Source organism: Penicillium manginii, assembly GCF_028828005.1.
Source record: "Penicillium manginii strain IBT 31320 chromosome Unknown utg000006l:1.0-4164085.0:1.0-4166146.0, whole genome shotgun sequence".
Lineage (NCBI taxonomy): Eukaryota > Fungi > Ascomycota > Eurotiomycetes > Eurotiales > Aspergillaceae > Penicillium > Penicillium manginii.
In genome coordinates, this window is record NW_026643107.1 from 1422418 (window position 1) to 1440173 (window position 17756).

The window sequence follows — 17756 nt, forward strand, 5'->3', positions numbered from 1 at the left end:
TTATCGATTTGGCCGGCGTCATTGTTTGGCTCCGGGCCGTCAAGCCCCACCTTTGGTGGTCCGTGATGGGAACCAGAATGACTGTGTTGTGATGTGTGTTTTGCTGGTGCCTGCAAGCCGTATCTGGCATCAGGAGAACTAATAACGGGCGGGGGAAGATGGGGCGCTCCGGTTGGTAATGGCAGGCCCAAGCCCGGTGGGGGGTGGGGCGTGGTTTGGCTGCGCTGTGCGAGCGAAAGATGACTGAGGGTGAGGCAAAGACTGGCCCATGCCGGGGGAGTGTGCGCGGTGAGGTTGTGTGTTTCCGTCGTGGTGCGAGAGGGAGTTCGGGGAGAGTGGCTTGGGGCTGTCACCGACATTTGTTGGGGTGAAAATGGACGAGCCGGATGTATGACCTGCGGGCGGGAACGTCATATTTGAAGGTTGTGATGTTGCCGCTGTCGATGTTCCTGATCCACCGTGCGAGCCTGGAGGTGGGTAGAGAGCACGGCCAGCAGCGATCGGTGGATAAGTACTGGGCAGGCGGGGCTGGAGAGAGTCGGATCTGGAGAGAGAATCAACATCGGACTTGCGCATGCCCGGCATGTTGAGTCGTCGCTCATCCTCCTCGTCCATTCGCTCTGGCTCGGCGTAGACCAATCCATTCATTGCGTCATCTGCCGGGTTGCCGTCACCGTAGTCGTCGTCTGCTGCAAAGCTACCCATGCTTGATCGACGACCAGCACAACCCCCTTGACCCTTATTGTGGCGCGCAAGCGCGTCGCCTCGAGCAAATCGACGCCCGCATTTTGGACAGATATGAGGGCGCTCGCCTGTATGGAGTTTGGTGTGTCGTTTCAAGTCGTGTAATCGGCGGAAGCGAGATTGACAGGTTTGGCAGACAAATGGTTTCTCTTGGCTATGGGTGAGCAGATGGCTCTTGAGGTTGTGTTGTCGTGTGAACTCTGTGGCGCAGTAGGGACAACGGTGCTTCTTTGCGGACGGCGAGCGCGGGCTCCCTCTGTTGTAGCCCGCATCTGGCAAGCTAAGTCCACGGCGCGGATCGCTAAGACTTGGACGACGAGCATTCACAGGTGGGTTGTTTGCCGCCAGCATTCCTGGACCGCCACTGGGCATAGGATACGAAAAAGCTTTGTTGCTCTCTTGCTCCAGATCCGAGACCGCCCGAGGACGCGGTCGATCGCCATCCTGGGAGGCTGAGTCTTCAATGGGGCCTGGGCTCGCGACGGTTGATGTATGCATGAGAGAGTTCGAATTATGATCGATTGATTTGTAAGGGTCTGACGCCGGGTCATTTGGGTGTGAGTCGACCTGCATCTGTTCCGGCGATGCGTGAATCGAAGGCTCGTGGATGGAGGGGGCCGGTGACCTCTCGCTGGCCCCCAATGCTTCGCGGGCAACCTGTGTGTTGTTTCTTTCGGGTTCCCGGTCTTGTTCTGCCGGCCGGTCGGCCGGCATCGTCGTTGGACTTGTCATCTGAGGGGGTTGAGATCGCGAGACGTGTAGACCGGCGCTGGCGATGGAGCTTAAATTGGTATCGGGTTTTGAGTGGCCTTTGAGAAAGGCGATGGGTTCCGGGCTAGAGAGAGAGGTAGAGGAAGCAGAAATGGAGTTTGAGATGGCGACAGTCTCGTTGTTAGAGTGCATCAATACCGCCATGGAGGCAGAAGGTTTCGCGCCAGCCTCGATGGGTGGACGAACCAAGGCGATGGCTACTTCCGAAGTCATGTTAGAGAATGTATGCGGTGGAAAAGAGCATGAGGGTGAAACTGAAGAAAGGGGAAAGGACAAAACCAACCACAAGAGCTTTTGGAACAACCGGGCGAACGAGAGACGGGGGTGAGAGGAGGATGAAGGCGAAGTCCAGGGCGTGTGGGGCGTTCACACTCACTTCACTTCACCTTCAGGCAAGTGTGGCGCAAGCTGACGAGGTTCGGTTTCAGCTTTTCAGAGTCGTTGGACCCAAAAGAAGATCCACTTGGAATGCCTAGGGGGGGGCTTGGGCCTTGCGTTGAAATAGTAACTGGGGGGAGAATCAAGGAGATTGGTGATTTGAATGGAGCCAGGCCATCAGGCGTGGAAGTGTGGAAGTTTGGAACCGTGGCGGGTGCGGGTTGCGCAGGAACGAAGTTGACTGAGAGAGCTGAGTTAAGTTGGGGCGGTGGAGAAAGAGGGGAGGAATGTTGATGTTTCTTGGTTATCTCTTGGGATGGTTCTCATACACCATGACCCAAACCATAAAACAAGACGGCAGAAGAGAAGAGAAGCAGAGAACAAGAGTAGGAACAAGAACAAGAGTCAAGCCAAGGCAGAGCAAGAACAGGAACAACAGCAACAGGCAGAAACAGGATAGAGCAACGGTACGTGTATCGTATATTTCTGGGGGGGGGCTGGCGTGGCGTAGTAATAAATTGGAGCAATTGGCGTATGGTATGGTTAAGTAATTTACATTACTCTATGTATATACGGAGTAGTACCAGTTGGTATCAGTCACAGTCCTGGTCGGTCACGGTCGAGGCTCTTGGAAATGAACCCTGCAGGTATGTACTGATACTTGTGACCACATGTATCATTATATGTGTTGCTAAGTACCTCTACTTCAATAAGATTGAGGCTGTGTAGCCGCTAAGGTGTTTGTGGCGGACTGTGGGTCTAACAGCATCAACACGAGGCTTTCCCTTCCCGTCCCTCAAATGTGTGCACTTGCATTCCCATCTTCAGCGGCTGAGGGTCACATCTGTTTGACTCTGCCTCTCTTCCTCCTTATGCACCGTATCCTCCGGATAATACAGCCATGTACGACCGACGTACCACCAGCCCTTGCCACACTTCACCCGTGATGTCACCCCGTGGACATCCTCATGTCGCTCGCCGGGGCGGGCGGCAGATCTACTCGAACCCACCTTGGTTCGGGGCCTGACCGTGGATGTGTGGAAACTAATCCCAATCCCATCGCACCAATGCACCAATGCACATCCCTGACCGAGGATGCCGCAGCTTTAGGCCCAGTCTGCTGCGGTTTCATTTTACCGCCCACCCGAGCTGAGGCTCAATCTGTTTGTTCTTCAGTCCAGGATCGACAAGCATAAGCATAGCGTCGTGAATCGATCCGGGATTCCGCTCGCGTGCACTCGCGTGGGCAGTGAAGCGAGGCTGGCACTGTGCATATACATGGTGGGTAAGGGGTAGCGGTGTCAGTGTCAGGTCAGGCCAGCTGTAGTATTCTAAATGGGTCACAGTCGCACCAAGCCAATCTTCATGTGGACGGGAGTGGGACTGGGGAGAGAAGGCATCCAAAGGTAGATCAAGATCAGATCAGTCAGATCAGGCTTCTCGATGCATCTCCCCCGGCGCCGGGGCAAATATGCTAGGTATAAGGCGGTCATACCTGCATAGCCCGGTGAGGCTCTTGCAGGCCTTGCATAGCCCGAGTGGTTACTAGTAGTCTCACGGTTCGGATTGGGGGCCGTGAGCTTCCATTGGCACTTGAGGGATTCTTTATTATTCCGAGTCTGTACCTGGGGTCTTTCCTCGTAATCGCACTTCAATGTCAAGTCCAAGGGCAGGGACGTGGCGCAAGGGATAGCTTGGAATGAGGTGGCAAGCGGTGATGAAAGTGATGGGCCACTAGAGAAATGTGGCGTTCGCAGATATTGCCTGGGGCTTTTGGACTTGAATTAATGAACAATTGGCCTAGAATTGAAGCAAACGAGCTTGAATACGTTGAAGGATTATTGTCACGGTATGTCCAGGTGTGTTCAAGGTCAAACAGAAACCGTGGTCTGGGAAGAATTTGGAAAAGACACTACATAGCAACCTCTAGAGCTTAGAAGGATATTGATATTTCCATTCCCATGACACGAAGACCATGCTGTAGTTCTATAATTACTTGGTCAACAGCCACCTGGATTCCCGATTCGGCAGCCATCCCCATATTTCAAGTTGTTGTATCGGAAAATGTTTCCCTGTGTATCCACACTTATTGTAATTGTATCGATCACAGGTCTAATCAATTGGAATTGTGGCTTGGGACTGCGTCAGACAGAAAAGAGTGGATATGATTGAAAGGACAGCTTGGCCAGTATGAAATTGTTGCTGTGTACGGGTTTCAGTTCATCATCGCTCAAAGGTTCCAACACCATGGTCAAGTCCGCCATCGCGTTTCAGGATCCCTGGTGCCTTGTCCAATTACATCAGAGATGTGGCTGGTGAGAAGCATCAACAGTAAGCTGACACCTGGGCATTTGTTACTTAATAGTCTCTAGCCTCTCAGGATTATTCTAGGGGTGGATCGGATTTAAATTCTCCGATTTTTTGGAGGTTGGCTGCGAGATTAATTTAGAAGCTAGGATGGCCTAAAGAATCAACCAGATCTAGGCACATATAAAGGACTCATTGGCACTTGTGTGCTAGAAGAAAATTTCTCTCCCTAGAAAATAAGTATCATTCTTACTGGAAGTGAATTAATGCTGCTTTCTGGAGTATGGTGAGCGATACCTAGGTACTGCCGGTCTATCCGGCCTGTCGAGAACTCACAGCCATGTATTTTAACCAGTTGGGGAATAATAAAATCCCCGCCGGTTTTGAACATAATACCAGCCTATCTTGAGACATATACTGTAGATCATACTATAATACATGTAGGTTCTCTTTAGTATAAGGCAACCCATCACTCAAGCTATATAGCTAAGCTTTCTGCTTCAGAGGGCCGCGCAAAAGCAGCAGTACATAAATAAGTGCTGTCCGCTGTCCACCACGAGATACGACTAGTAGTTAGTAAATGGATAGGTCAGTTTATTGATTCCAGACCAGCGGCCTAGTATGCTTTCTGTCTTACCGCGGAAATCGTAGTGAATCTTAAATTATAGAGAGTCTGAAAATAGAATATACTGGAAGCATGAAGGCCCTGACATTGGGTCTGACAAGTTAGGCAGTGCAAGTGGCCGGGGTCTGCCGAGTATATGAAGGGTAAACTTTCTAGCTTGAAGATTATGGATCGTAGTGTATGGAATTGGACTATATCATGAATTGATACTGGGGGAGTACATTGCTGTACTACTAACTACATAGTTATTGACTAGTGGTTCGTACTAAGAGTAGCCTCTCGGTGTCCTTTGTAGATGTGGAGATCGTGAAATCGGCAGGCCATTGCGTGCATGACTACTATCACAAGCATTATTTTAGCTAAGCCATGTACTAGTGTCACTCTATACAAGCATTCACGGTCATGTCTTCTTACGCTAGTAGTGAGGTGCTAACTTGGGCAACCTCCCACACCACACCACACCACACCACACCACATCACTTCTCCTACCCCTCCCCGAGATCTCAAATTCCCCCGCGCACTGACCTCGGATACATTCGACTCGAAACCTGGCGAAGCGCCAGGGGAAGGACCTGGTGTTTATTGACCCTGTGTGACAGGCTTGCATCCATTCTAGGATGCGGGTTGGCGGGTATTTTGGTCCCGGCTTGGGCTTCATGCCCCGTGCTCCTATCCTTCCATCCCACATCCCACCCCATTTTCGAGCGGTTCGGGAGGAGGTGTGGTTGGCTAGGCGATCAGCGGATTAGCGCCGGTTGAGGTGATGGGCGTGCATCGTGAGGAGGTGCCCAGGGCCGTTGAATGCCTCTCACTGGCTGGAGACCCCACTGTGACAAGCTCGACCGATCACCTCAACCATCCAGTCACAGTGCTGAGTCTGCACGACCGACAGTGTGAAGATGCAGGCTCCCCGTCCAGAGGGACCGTTCCCCAATCATGATCTCCGTCGCACCAACACTATTCCCTCCGGCGCTTACTCTGACCCTGGCACGAAGTGATGAGCGACCATCGGCTTGCAGTTCTTGCCCCCGCCCCTCAAGTCGACACACCAGCGGTGATTGATATTCAAGAAAGCCATGGCCAGCTCCTGCGTCTTCTCACGTCTTTCTCTTTCTCCTCCCTGTCACCATCCGCCGCCTTGACTGGTTTTGTGTTTGTTTAATCCGTGGACAGCAGGTCTCGCTCACGGTTATCCAAGGTGATCCTGCGAAAACGTTTATCTTGCTCAGCAGTTGTTACACACGCACACACGGCTGGGATCGCAGCACACAATTGACTCGGTATTCCCTTTGAGCCGATCCTCTTATAATTCTACGAGGAATACCTTTTGGACTCCTGTCAAGAGCTGGCTCTCTTGATCGATCTTTGTTGATCTCAGATTGTATCGCTCTTCCTTGAGATGTCGATTTCTGGCGATAGCAACAACGGTTCACCCCAGAACTACGCACCCGTCGTTCCAGTGGATCTTACTCGCAGTTCCTATCACAGCGCAATGGGTCCCCCGCCACAGCAGCACACAACCAACGAGACTCGCAGCTCCTCCGAGAGCAGCGGTGCTTCTCTAAAAAGCCCCCGCACAGCTCGGTTTGCCGAGGCCACAACAATTCATTCGCCAATCGAACCATCAGCTAGATCTCCTTTTGCCGACCCCCAGAACAAGACCACTGGTGGTGGTGTTGCGGACGTTGGGTTTGGTTATGTATCAGCGAATGACCCAGCGAAGCATGTGGACGACTCCCTCCCCCCAGCCTCGCCATGGAGGGCCGACTTGAAGGTGCCCAACACTGCTCGCTCATTGAACCCGCTCAGCCCCACGTTCCGCGAGGAGTACTTGCTTGAGAAGCAAGAAAAAGTTGCGGATAAAGAAAATGCCCGAGACATGGTAAGGAAACTACAACTTCTCACCCTTATTAAGCGCACAATTTTCTAATATTTTCCAGAGAATCAAACTCCGCGTTCGCATCGCCAAGATTTTCCTTCGTTTCGTCAACTTTGGTTGCAGTTTGATCATTCTGGCTCTCCTGGCAGTGACTTTGACCGTCTTCAGGGCGACAAAATCCATCCCGACGCGCAGCTCTCTTCCTCCTTGGGCCGAGGGCACAAACCCATGGGCTCAATATATGCTTCTGGGAATGGCTTGTGTTTCTCTCTTTGCTTGCTTAATTGTCTTCTGGGCTTACTGGAAAGGTGGCCACAAACGTGCCGAAAAGACGGCCATCTACTATACCGTCTTCTCCATATTCTTCTTCGTTTTCAGTTTGATTATGTGGATTGTCGGTGCAGCTGTCTACCAACACTCCAAATCAAGTGGGAATAATAAAGATATGTGGGGATGGTCCTGCGCCCAGAATACTCGTGAAGAGATCTACAGCAACACAATCGACTACGCTTTGCTATGTCGTCTCCAGGTAAATCCACTGCTCCCTCCCCGAGTACACAAACCTTGGAAAGCTAACAAACAACGCAGGACTGGGGTCTTGTCTGCGCCATCATCGAAGTCGTCATCGAGGTTCTTGCCATCCTGATCTATGCCGTAGTCCTCTACCGCATCTGGACCAAGCGCCGACTGATGAAGAGCATGAACGGCCGCGACCAAGCACGAGACGATCTCTACCTCGCCCAGCTCCGTCTCCAATCAGCCCCCAACACACCTGGCTTCGCAGGCTTCTCATCATACCCGCCTAAATCGCCTTTCGCCGCCGCAACCCCGGTTGACGCATACTCAGCCGCAGAGAAAGGCCAGGCCCCGACATCGCCCACGAAAACGCAATATGCCTCGCCGCGCTCCCCAACCCGCCCCGTCCCTTCATTCCAACTCCAAGCCCCACCCATCCGTGTCCAACAACCTACCCCAAAAACAGCTCAAGATGAATTCGAATTCGCTGCTCCCTCACACTCCCCGTCCCCGCCTCCCCCGCAACACGTTGCTGCTGCACCGGGCGAGACGGAATACGCCGCTGTGCCTATCCCAGGCGGATATACCAGCCCCATGGGTCCGGCTTTCCCTCCCGCCGTGCACAAGTACTAGAACTTCCAAGTTTGGATGCTTAGTTTTACGTGACGTTCTTCCAGGCGTGTGGGAGTGAGAGAGTTCAGCTTGATTTCGTCCAAAAAAAATTATTAAAAAACTCTATTGAAAAAAATGTATACGATCGTTTTGCGGTCGAAATCTTGCACATATCTATCTCCTGTTACTTCTTTGTTCTTGCTTTTACCTATTTTATCATGATATTCCCTAATTTGCTCTTCTACGGGAGGCATGGACTCGGACAAACTTGAATGATCTACACTGGCGTTGGAGTTTGGGATACAGATACCTACTACTAGTTGGAGAGCTTGGTTGTTTTACTACTGCTCTTGTTTTGAAAAACCTTTTGCTTAAATATTGCCCCCTCGGCTTTCGATAAGACTCGTTTCATATCCTGATACTATTAGTATACGCTTAGTTCAACCTCCCTCCTAGTTCCTGGCGGGTTCAGCTTGCGATTGCCTTTGGCGCACAAGTTTCAAGTCCAAGGTCCAAGGTTGAACCTTGTAGCTCTATATCCGAGTCTGAGGCTCAAACCCGATGATCTCTCAGAGCTTCCAAGGCCTCGATTAGCTGATCAGACGTCGGCAAAGCATGATGACCCCCCTTCAACCAACTAACATCAACACGACACCCTTTCTCCTCCATCCCCGTCGAAAAAGGTCAACCTGGCCCTTAGGCACGAACTCATCCTCGTCCGCCGGAAAAAGAAAGACCAATTTACGGGCTACACCCGTAAAATCCGACGCAAATCCACTACTAACAATCCTCGGCTCAGTGGTCGACCGAAACCCGCGTGGAAACGCCGCATGCGCAATCGAATCTGGATAACCAAGAAGAGAGACCAAACCGCTCAGAGGCCGCGGAAGCACCGCCACCAAACCATCAACTAGAGAGTCCAGGCTCGTGACCGGCACAATGCCAATAGCCCCAATGACTCTGGGCCGAGCCAAGTGCCCAGCCAAGCCGAGCGTACCCATCGAGCGGCCGCAGATCACGATGCGGGATTTCGAATACTTCTCGAGCGTCCAGTTGATGACCGCTTCGTCGTTTGCCAGTGCGGCAATTTCCAGTGCCCCGTCGACATTCGGTACGAATGAGCTTCCGTCGTAGCCGACGAAGTCACGGCCGATGATCGTGATGCCATTCTCGACGAGCGGCTGGAAGATATCTTTGAGATATCGTGTAGGTCGGAGGTTTCCGTGGAAGAATAGGACCACGATATCAAGATTGATGTTCTCGCCTTGGGCTGCGTATTCGTGGACACCCACTTTGCTTCCAACTGCTGATGTCAGTGTATAATGCTTGCCTTCTAGTTCGTCGCCGTTTCTTCCGAGGTATTCGTACTTCAAGGCCCCTGCGTTGCCGACGAAGAGTTGGTTTTCGAGCGTCTTTGCGAGACGGCGGGAGAGCCAGTCTGGTGTTTTTTGGGGGGTGTTGGACTCGCGAGTGGTGTCAACTGGTGTTGTTTCTTGGTTCTGAGGTGGTTCAATCATTTTGAAAGGAGTAGGGGAGTCTATTGCTGGATAAGGATGAATGGTCAAAGTAGGTTGGTTGTCTTTGCTACTAGTAGATCGGGAGTAATCCAGACAAGCTTGTTTTGATGAACTGAAGTACCTAGGTACGGAGTGGGGAATCCTCAGTATTTATGCGGGAGTCCCCGAGGCCGCACGATCCATTTAATGAATAATCTCAGTCTGGAGGCTTTGATTGAGGCTTGGCGGTGGAGCTCTTTGTTGAGTGTATCACTTAAGACATAACAAGGGAATAACTTGAAACCTTGAAAAATAGAAATACAGGTTCAAAATAGATGTCTGGATTCATTCCATTAATCCTATCAAAGGATCTACAAGAAATTGAATGTGTATGCAAAGTTCACCGATCTCGCATTGGGAATCAATGGAACAGCAAATAAAAAAAATCCCCAGCGCCACTCTGCAAGAGCCCAAATTCCTAAACAACTCCGCGGATCAAGTAGATCCAACCCAATCTGTCCATGAAATTCATGACTAACACGTGTTCCGATCTTAAGGTAACGGACCTGTACATACATACTAGCACGTCAAAGATGGAAAATTACATCCCACCGCCCTCTTCTAGGACAGCGTGGACATCCCGACTGACGAAGATCTCTTCCAGGGTAGCGGCACCACTGGCGATCTTGCTGATATCACTCTCAAGGACCAGACCCTGCTCGTTAGCCAAATGCAACAAGCAGATGAATCCAAAGGAGGTGCTGATATCCCGCAGTGTTTCAGTGGGATATACTGCCTTCAGGTTGTTCATGATCTTCGTGAATCGAAGTCGGCCGTCATCCCCAAGGTCGATGGCTTTTTCTGGGCTGCTTTGCTGGGGTGTGGGCGTGGGCGGGGTAGGATCGGCTTCACTCTCAGGTTCAGCTGGTGGTTCGCTTGACACGGCACCTGGTTGTGAAGCGGAGGCAAAATCTGTAGCAGCGATGAGTCGCTCACCCATGCCTCTCCACATTTCGTTCTTGAGGCGTCGAACATCCACCTTCTTCGCCACGCGAGCATAGTTCACGTAGTCTGGTCGAGCGCGACGTGCGCCTTGAGTGACTAATTGTGAACCGTATCCACCCTTGCTTGGTGTCGCACCAACCATGTTTAATAATGCGGAGAGTCCGGTCTGCCCTCCGGCATCGCCAGCTGCCGTGCCTTGGGTACCATCGGTAGGTGGTGAGAGCATTTCCCGTGCGTCTGCGAATGGCAGGTTGTCATCGTCGTCGTCGATATCCATGCCATTAGGGAAAGCAAGGCCATCATCATCAGCGAAGAAGTTGGCATCATAGGCACCAGGAATGCCCTCTTCATCCACATCTTCAGTCTTGTGATTCGCCCAGAATGCCTCGTCCATATCACCATTGCCGGATGTCTGGTCTGGCCGGTTGTGGTTGATCCGTCGTGACATAAGTTTCCTTGAGCCCATTTGAGCTTTCGGCTTCAGGAACAGCCGGAGTAGTTGACGGGAGTTGAAGTGCTTATCGTCAGGCAATAGATTGCGACCCTTGGTCTTCCATTGCGTCTTGGGTAGGGAAATAGCGGAATTGGAGCTGGCAGGAGTGTAAATCAACTCTGCGAGAGATGGTTCAAGAGAGGCCCCAAAGTCAATTTCGAAAGGCTCTTTCTCTTTGCGTTGCTTTGGTGCAGCAGTAGTGCTAGCGGCGGTATGGTCCTTGATTCTCCGAATTTTCCAATGCTCAGGACCAGCCCAATTCTTGGAGGCCGCATTGTCGAAGTAGCTCAGAATATTCTCATGGTCTTGCTTACTAGGCTGATGCGACATAGAGATGGCGTAGGCGTCTTCATTATCGAGGTCTCCATCTCCGTCGGCATTTTCACCATCTTCCATTAGGTGAACCTTAAGCATGGGTTCTAAAGCAGCCTCTCTTGCCCATGCCTCTCCTCCATCACCGAAGCCGGTGTCACCGCTAAGGTCGAAACCAGCCAGTGTTCCATCGTCATCATCGAAGCCAACCGCGTTGTCGTCATCAAGCATGATCCCTGAGGGATCTTCGACTCCGTCGTCATTCTTATCCTGTCGCCATTCCTCGGGTGCTTTCAGGAGTGGGATGTCCAGTGATCCGTTAGGGTCACCCAGGTTGAAATTCTTCAGGGAGGGACAGATATCCTGCTCGTCCAAATAATCCAGATCGGGGAAGAATTGGTTTGCAAGAGTGGCGAGATCGAGATTCGGGTCATCTTCGAAGTTTTCGCTGGCTTGTTGGGCATTCTTCGCCTTGTCCTCGTTTTGTAGCTGCTCTTCGGCTTGTGTATCAGGATCCTCGGACTCTTGTCGGTCGCCCTCGGCTGTCTTAGAGCTGTCATCCACAGCGTCGTCACTGCTATCAAAAACAATTTTTCCCTGGCCATCGATAGCAAGGTGGTTCAGCAACAGTCCCTTGGCACCGCCTTCGTCGAAATCAGCAGATGCCTTCTTGAAGAGTGGATCCACCGCAAACTCCAACTCAAACTTCTTCAATTGTAATGATGCAAATGACGGGGCAAGTGTAGCCTCATGTGAGCGATTCTGTAGAAACTGGTCAGCGGGTGCGCATTTCCACAACTTGATAGCAGTACAGTGGGACAAACCTTCTTACGCGACTTGCGAGTGCCTCCATCTTCACCGTCTTCATCTTCATCCCCATCTTCTCCCTCGGCATCGGCTTCACGACCCCGCTTGTCGCGGCTATCAGCCAAGCCACTCAGAAGCTTGCCGGTTTCTGTTGCGACACTATCCACACGGCTGGTGTAGATCTTCACACATCCATCGAGGGTGCAACTGGCTTTTTGGAAGTTGACACCATCTCCTTCTTTCAATAGTGACATGTCGTGGAAGTAGTCAATCAGAGCGAAGTTCCAGGAGTTGTTTGCGTTGATTTTATTATCCGTTGCCATCTTCATCCACTCTTCGAAGTTGGCCAGAATAGGCACACGCTTCATCGGAGTTACACCCCGACCACTAACATCGCTGTCGCGGCCACGGTGACCGGTCGATCCTCGAGGTGTTGTGGGACTGTCAGCCCCTTCGTTGTTGTAAGATGTGTATCGACGGGGGGGCATGGGTGTCTTGACGGCGGCCTTAATCTGGTTCATCTGGCGGTCATGAAGAGCTTGTCTGGCTTCCTTCCGAGCCGCTTTCTCTCCCATATCATCGTTAAGAGGAACCCTGATAGACTGTTAGAACCCCGGGTGCTCCAGGTACAACGAACTGCGAATGGATGCGACATACTTGATAGGCGAGTTCTTCTGAGGTGTCGAGGCGCCGTTGGAACGGCGATGATGCGCCTTGTTGACTACACGAGGCATGATTGCGGTTTCCCCCAGCTGGGAAGATCGAGATGCGCTGGATGTTGGTTGCTGGTTGCGATAGCCGGTCGTGGTTGCAGCTGATGGAGAGGGGCGGGCACAAACAATGTCAACAAACAAACATACCACGTGACTTTCCTATCGCACGGCAGCGACTGCCAGTCGCGCCTGCCACAACGGGTGATCACGTGGTACATTGTAGTATCACGTCTGGTGTGTATACTTTATCACGTGTTAATGCCTTCTCTCTCGGGTGTCTATGACCATCGCTCCCAGCATCCCATTGGACTCTTGTGTCGTTGGGGCCTACATGCAAAACTTCCTTGGATATCTCACAATTTCCTTGATTTCTCCCAGATCGATCCACATCGTCACGTTTCTCAACTTCGTGTGGTGGCTTTGCATAAACCCAAAATGCAGTAGGCAGTGCATTGGCCCACTCTTCGCTGTGCAGGCTGACATCACCGAGCTCACCGCATTGGCAGCTCCTCACGTTCATGCCAGGTCAATGGAGGGCACACGCGACTCGTTTAAACAGTTGCTTCCCTTTCGCAGCATAAACTGCAGGTCAAGGACTACTTCAGAGCTTCATCGGCTCACAATGCAGTAGTGTCCGAGGCCATAATGCTCCAGTCATCACCCTTTCTGCGGCCGGCCCGCAAATCGCCTCGGTACTCCGTACGGCCTTTTTACACTTCCATAGCCGTTTTTACAACCCTTGCGACACTGAGCTTTCTTATCGCATGGGTTGGAAAGGGTCAAGCGGATCGTACCACAGCGACCACACTTCTTGTCAAGCGCAATAAAGAGCCAGAGGTATGACAATAATCCCGTATAAGCAGCCTCTCCCTAGACCACTTGAAAGCTAATTCTTTCGCTGTGTGACATGCATAGTGTCGTCTCGTACGTGAAGTTAAAGACCAATGTGCATATGTCCGCGACAATTGCCCAGATCACCAAGATGGCCTATTCTCTTATCTACAGCTATACTATTGCGCCCTCCCGGATGCAAAACCGCTTGCATTTCTCATCTTGATCCTCTGGTTGTCGCTCCTCTTCAGTACCATCGGCATCGCCGCCAGTGATTTCCTATGTATCGACTTGAGTACACTGGCGAGCATTCTGGGCTTGAGCGAGAGTCTCACGGGCGTTACTTTTCTCGCATTCGGCAATGGAAGTCCCGATGTCTTCTCAACATTCGCCGCCATGCGCTCGAATAGTGGCAGCCTAGCCATTGGCGAATTGATTGGAGCTGCAAGTTTCATCACGTCTGTCGTGGCCGGCTCCATGGCTCTAGTCCGGCCGTTCAAGGTCGCGCGAAGAAGCTTTGTCCGGGATGTTGGTTATTTCGTGGTCGCCATCAGCTTCAGCATGTTTCTCCTAGCCGATGGACGGCTCCATGTCTGGGAATCGGCTGCAATGGTTGCTCTATATGCATTCTACGTTTTCATGGTTGTGGCGTGGCACTGGTATCTGGTTCGACGTCGGAAACGTCACGAAAGGGACATGGCAGCACGGACACATTTCCATATCCCTGACAACCAGGAGCTGGAATACGAACAGCCTTTGGATGACGATGACCCAGGTGTTGCATCGGAATCACGCGACTCTCGGAACCTTCTCCGCGGTGCATCCACCGATGACTTTGACCTACTGGAACGCGCCGAAAGAGCCCCTAGTTGGAAAGAGGAGGATGACGAGGACGACGAAACCCGCAACCGGTATTTAGCCGAGATTCGAGACAACATGCACGTTTATCGACCTCCGAATCGATCGAGACGAAACACTATGAATCCGATTCGACCAAGTCTTGTTGGTGCGCTGGAATTCCGATCCGTGCTACACTCGCTTGAGAAAGAGAGGAATATCAGACACAGGCCGTCAAACAGCCTAGGCAGCTATTCGGACGATGGCGATGCATCTTCTCAGACTTGGGACACTAGATCCGTGGCATCCCATCCTCGTGCTACCAGGCCCTCTGGGTCTAACGACCGCCTGTCGCCGCATAGCGCCGAAGGCTCTAGGGCTCGAGCAGTGTCAGCCAATGATGCCGATAGATTGGAACTGGACCCCAGTGTGCTAGGTCGTCATCAAGAAGAGGTACCGCAGCTTACTGTTAGACGACCTTCTGAGGAGGTGCCCAGTCGACAATCTGTGCAGCCACCTCGAATCGATACTAATGTGGCAATAACACTCTCTCCCTCGGCATCTACACAGCCATCACCAAACGGAAGTCCCACTGCCGCGAATGCTCCCCAAACACCTGATCTACTAGCTCCACCTGGTGCTTTCAGTTCCCCCAACTATCAATCAAGTACGACTCATGACCGATCGCCACAGGCAGTCTCGCCACGAGGCACGAGCGGCAGCTATCAATCTATGGCTGGTCTAGAAAGCCCTTCGGCCCCGTTCCCGATATACGTCGATGACACTTCAGCCCCATCATCACGGGCACCCAGTATCCGTTTACCCAATCCGGTGGCCAGTCCATCAGAACAGCTCCTCGTCCATGACCCCTTTGATGATAGGCTTACGGATAGCTCTTCATGTCGATTGAGAAAATGGTGGCCTGATTCTGTCTTACCTCCCCCCCCAGCAACTTGCATGTACACTTTTCCCAACACTGGCTGGCTGGAAAGGCAGAAGTATCATGGGACGTTTTCTAGGGATAGTTGCCGCACCCAGTGTCTTTCTTCTCACAATCACTGTCCCGGTCATCGAACCTCAAGCTCCGGAATACGAAGAACCAGACCCCATACCGGCGGTGATCATCGAACAATTCGATACTGATGGACCTGCTCCAAGAGTACGACTACCAGCCGACAGTCCCACCATTCATCCCATTGGACATGGCCGTCGTGATTCCATCCCCGAGATATCAACAACACATTCCCATCCCCACAAACCTTCTCATGACGACTCTTACAGCCGACCTCGTTGGGACTCGGAGCTACCAGCAGCACCCCCGCCTCCAGCAATTGACACAGTAACGTCTGCCAAGGACTGGAATCGCTGGCTAGTCTCAATCCAACTCTTCACGGGTCCATTCTTCTTTACCCTGATTGCCTGGACTACCGTAGACACATCCCTCAATCCACGCAACTTCATCCTCCCGGCTCTGATATCTCTGCTCTTCTCTTTCATCTGCCTCACCCTCCTCATTATCACGACACGCAGTCGCCCATATAACCGACTTTCCTCAACAAACCACTCATCCGGAGAGCACGAGGCTACCGCCCCAGATCTAGAACCACAATCGCAACCCCTCCCATCATCATGGCGCCCCGTCCTCTCCATGCTCGGCTTCCTGGTCGCAATATCCTGGATTGCAACAATAGCAACAGAAGTCGTCTCCCTCCTCAAAACACTCGGCGTCATTCTCGACATCTCAGACTCCCTCCTCGGTCTCACCGTCTTCGCCGTCGGGAATTCCCTCGGCGACCTCGTCGCCGACATCACAGTCGCAAGGCTCGGATACCCCGTCATGGCACTGAGCGCTTGCTTCGGCGGACCCATGCTCAACATCCTCCTCGGTATCGGGTTGGGCGGGCTATACATGACTCTCAATCGATCAGGCACTCCATCCCGCCGTGACGAAATCTTTTCTGGCGGGAGTGGAGGTATGACTGCTGCGGAAACCTCTTACGAGATTGAAATCTCCAAGGTTCTGGTTATCAGCGGTGCTACCTTGCTTGTTGTCCTGGTTGGTCTTTTGATTGTCGTTCCGCTAAACGGGTGGCGCATGGATAAGAGAATTGGCTGGGGTCTTATTGTTGTTTGGTGTATTAGTACCATTGGCAATGTGATTGCGGAGTTAACATAAGACTCTCGCTCATACTCACTCCGTGTTTCCGTTCCGCATGCGTGCAGGTCTAGGGTTGGGATTGGGTTTTGTCCTCAGGCTCATCTGGCGTTTTTTTTTCTTTTTGATGAGATCATGCATTATCCATTTCTTTTCCTTCGGCATTCTCCTCGTCCTTTCCCATTGGTGGGAAAGGATGTGGAGTCTTTGGCATTTCTTGTGTCGAATCCAAGTTGGCTTGGCTACTGACTTTGTTGCATGAACTTGTATTTTGCATGGTCACATTTTTAAAGCATTTCTTCAATACTATCATCCATGTCATTAATCAAAGCTTTGATCGGAGCGCATTATATTAGGAGATTTTCAACACTTAGTACTACAGAGTACAAGAAGACTGATTTTCTTACCTAGTAGACAATGGGTCACATCACCAAATTTACAGGTTGATTCTGTGACTCATATCATCTTAGGTATCCGAGTCATTCTGGATATCTCTATCTCTACCAGTAGTCCTAGTACTATCGGTAAGAAGCAAGAGGAGACGAGGAGAGGAAGGAGCGAGCCTATCAACATAAAGGTGGTGTATTGTAAGTTATGTACCGTACTATAATTTCATAAGCATTTCCCCAAAATTACATTCTGCCATCAAAGGTCCGGTGAATTTTCGAGATCCCTTGAGTTTTTTGTTTTTTTGCCATACTTAAGAGCGGCTCTCACCGCCTGTAATATTACAATGTATTATTACCCGTTCGGGACACGTTTTATCTTCAGCCATCGTTGATTTGGTGGAATTGTTTGGATACAAGTACTCGCATGTCCGAGGTTACAGTTTCTATTTGCATTGTACTCTCTTGGATTAAGGTTGCAGTTCATCTGGAAGTTTGTTGACAAACCGTACTTAGGTAGGCAAATGAATTGAATTGTCATCATCTTTCTCAATGCATGTAGAGCCGTTTTGGAAATAGAATCATCATAGCAGTCAATAGTCAAGAAAGCCTCAGAGTTATCGACCGGGGTTTGTCGAGCATTAAGATTACGAAATACTACGAACACGGAATAAGTAGAAACAGTGAGGGCAAAAAAGCACCAATAAGTATTGTGAAGAATTACATAAAGAGTCAACGACCACCAACGCACGCATACCATGGATATAACTACCCAGCACCAAGCCTGAACCTGAACTAAATTGACTGATCCGATCCGATCCGATCAATCCCTCAATCTCACGAAGCATATGACAGGTTCAAACTAGCCTTCTCTCTCTGTACAACTATG

General features: G+C 51.2%; 5 protein-coding genes across 5 annotated transcripts; 2 read left to right on the forward strand and 3 right to left on the reverse strand.

Moving 5' to 3' along the window:
• Positions 1-138: 138 nt before the first annotated feature.
• Positions 139-1728, reverse strand: N7533_008890 (C2H2 zinc finger protein; the record flags this gene model as incomplete). The annotated part of the gene is made up of 1 exon (XM_057105540.1): positions 139-1728. One exon carries the CDS (start codon positions 1726-1728, stop codon positions 139-141), a length of 1590 nt encoding a protein of 529 aa, XP_056956989.1.
• A 4496-nt stretch (positions 1729-6224) lies between these two features.
• On the forward strand, positions 6225-7853 carry N7533_008891 (uncharacterized protein; the record flags this gene model as incomplete). Its single annotated transcript, XM_057105541.1, has 3 exons — positions 6225-6707; positions 6766-7233; positions 7293-7853. 3 exons carry the CDS (start codon positions 6225-6227, stop codon positions 7851-7853), a joined length of 1512 nt encoding a protein of 503 aa, XP_056956990.1.
• Positions 7854-8461: 608 nt separating this feature from the next.
• On the reverse strand, positions 8462-9349 carry N7533_008892 (alpha/beta hydrolase family protein; the record flags this gene model as incomplete). The annotated part of the gene is made up of 1 exon (XM_057105542.1): positions 8462-9349. One exon carries the CDS (start codon positions 9347-9349, stop codon positions 8462-8464), a length of 888 nt encoding a protein of 295 aa, XP_056956991.1.
• A 580-nt stretch (positions 9350-9929) lies between these two features.
• On the reverse strand, positions 9930-12679 carry N7533_008893 (condensin subunit BRN1; the record flags this gene model as incomplete). Its single annotated transcript, XM_057105543.1, has 3 exons — positions 9930-11900; positions 11963-12539; positions 12603-12679. The coding sequence occupies 3 exons, from the start codon at positions 12677-12679 to the stop codon at positions 9930-9932; spliced, it is 2625 nt and encodes an 874-aa protein (XP_056956992.1).
• A 624-nt stretch (positions 12680-13303) lies between these two features.
• On the forward strand, positions 13304-16502 carry N7533_008894 (sodium/calcium exchanger protein; the record flags this gene model as incomplete). The annotated part of the gene is made up of 3 exons (XM_057105544.1): positions 13304-13495; positions 13574-15227; positions 15346-16502. The coding sequence occupies 3 exons, from the start codon at positions 13304-13306 to the stop codon at positions 16500-16502; spliced, it is 3003 nt and encodes a 1000-aa protein (XP_056956993.1).
• Positions 16503-17756: the final 1254 nt, after the last annotated feature.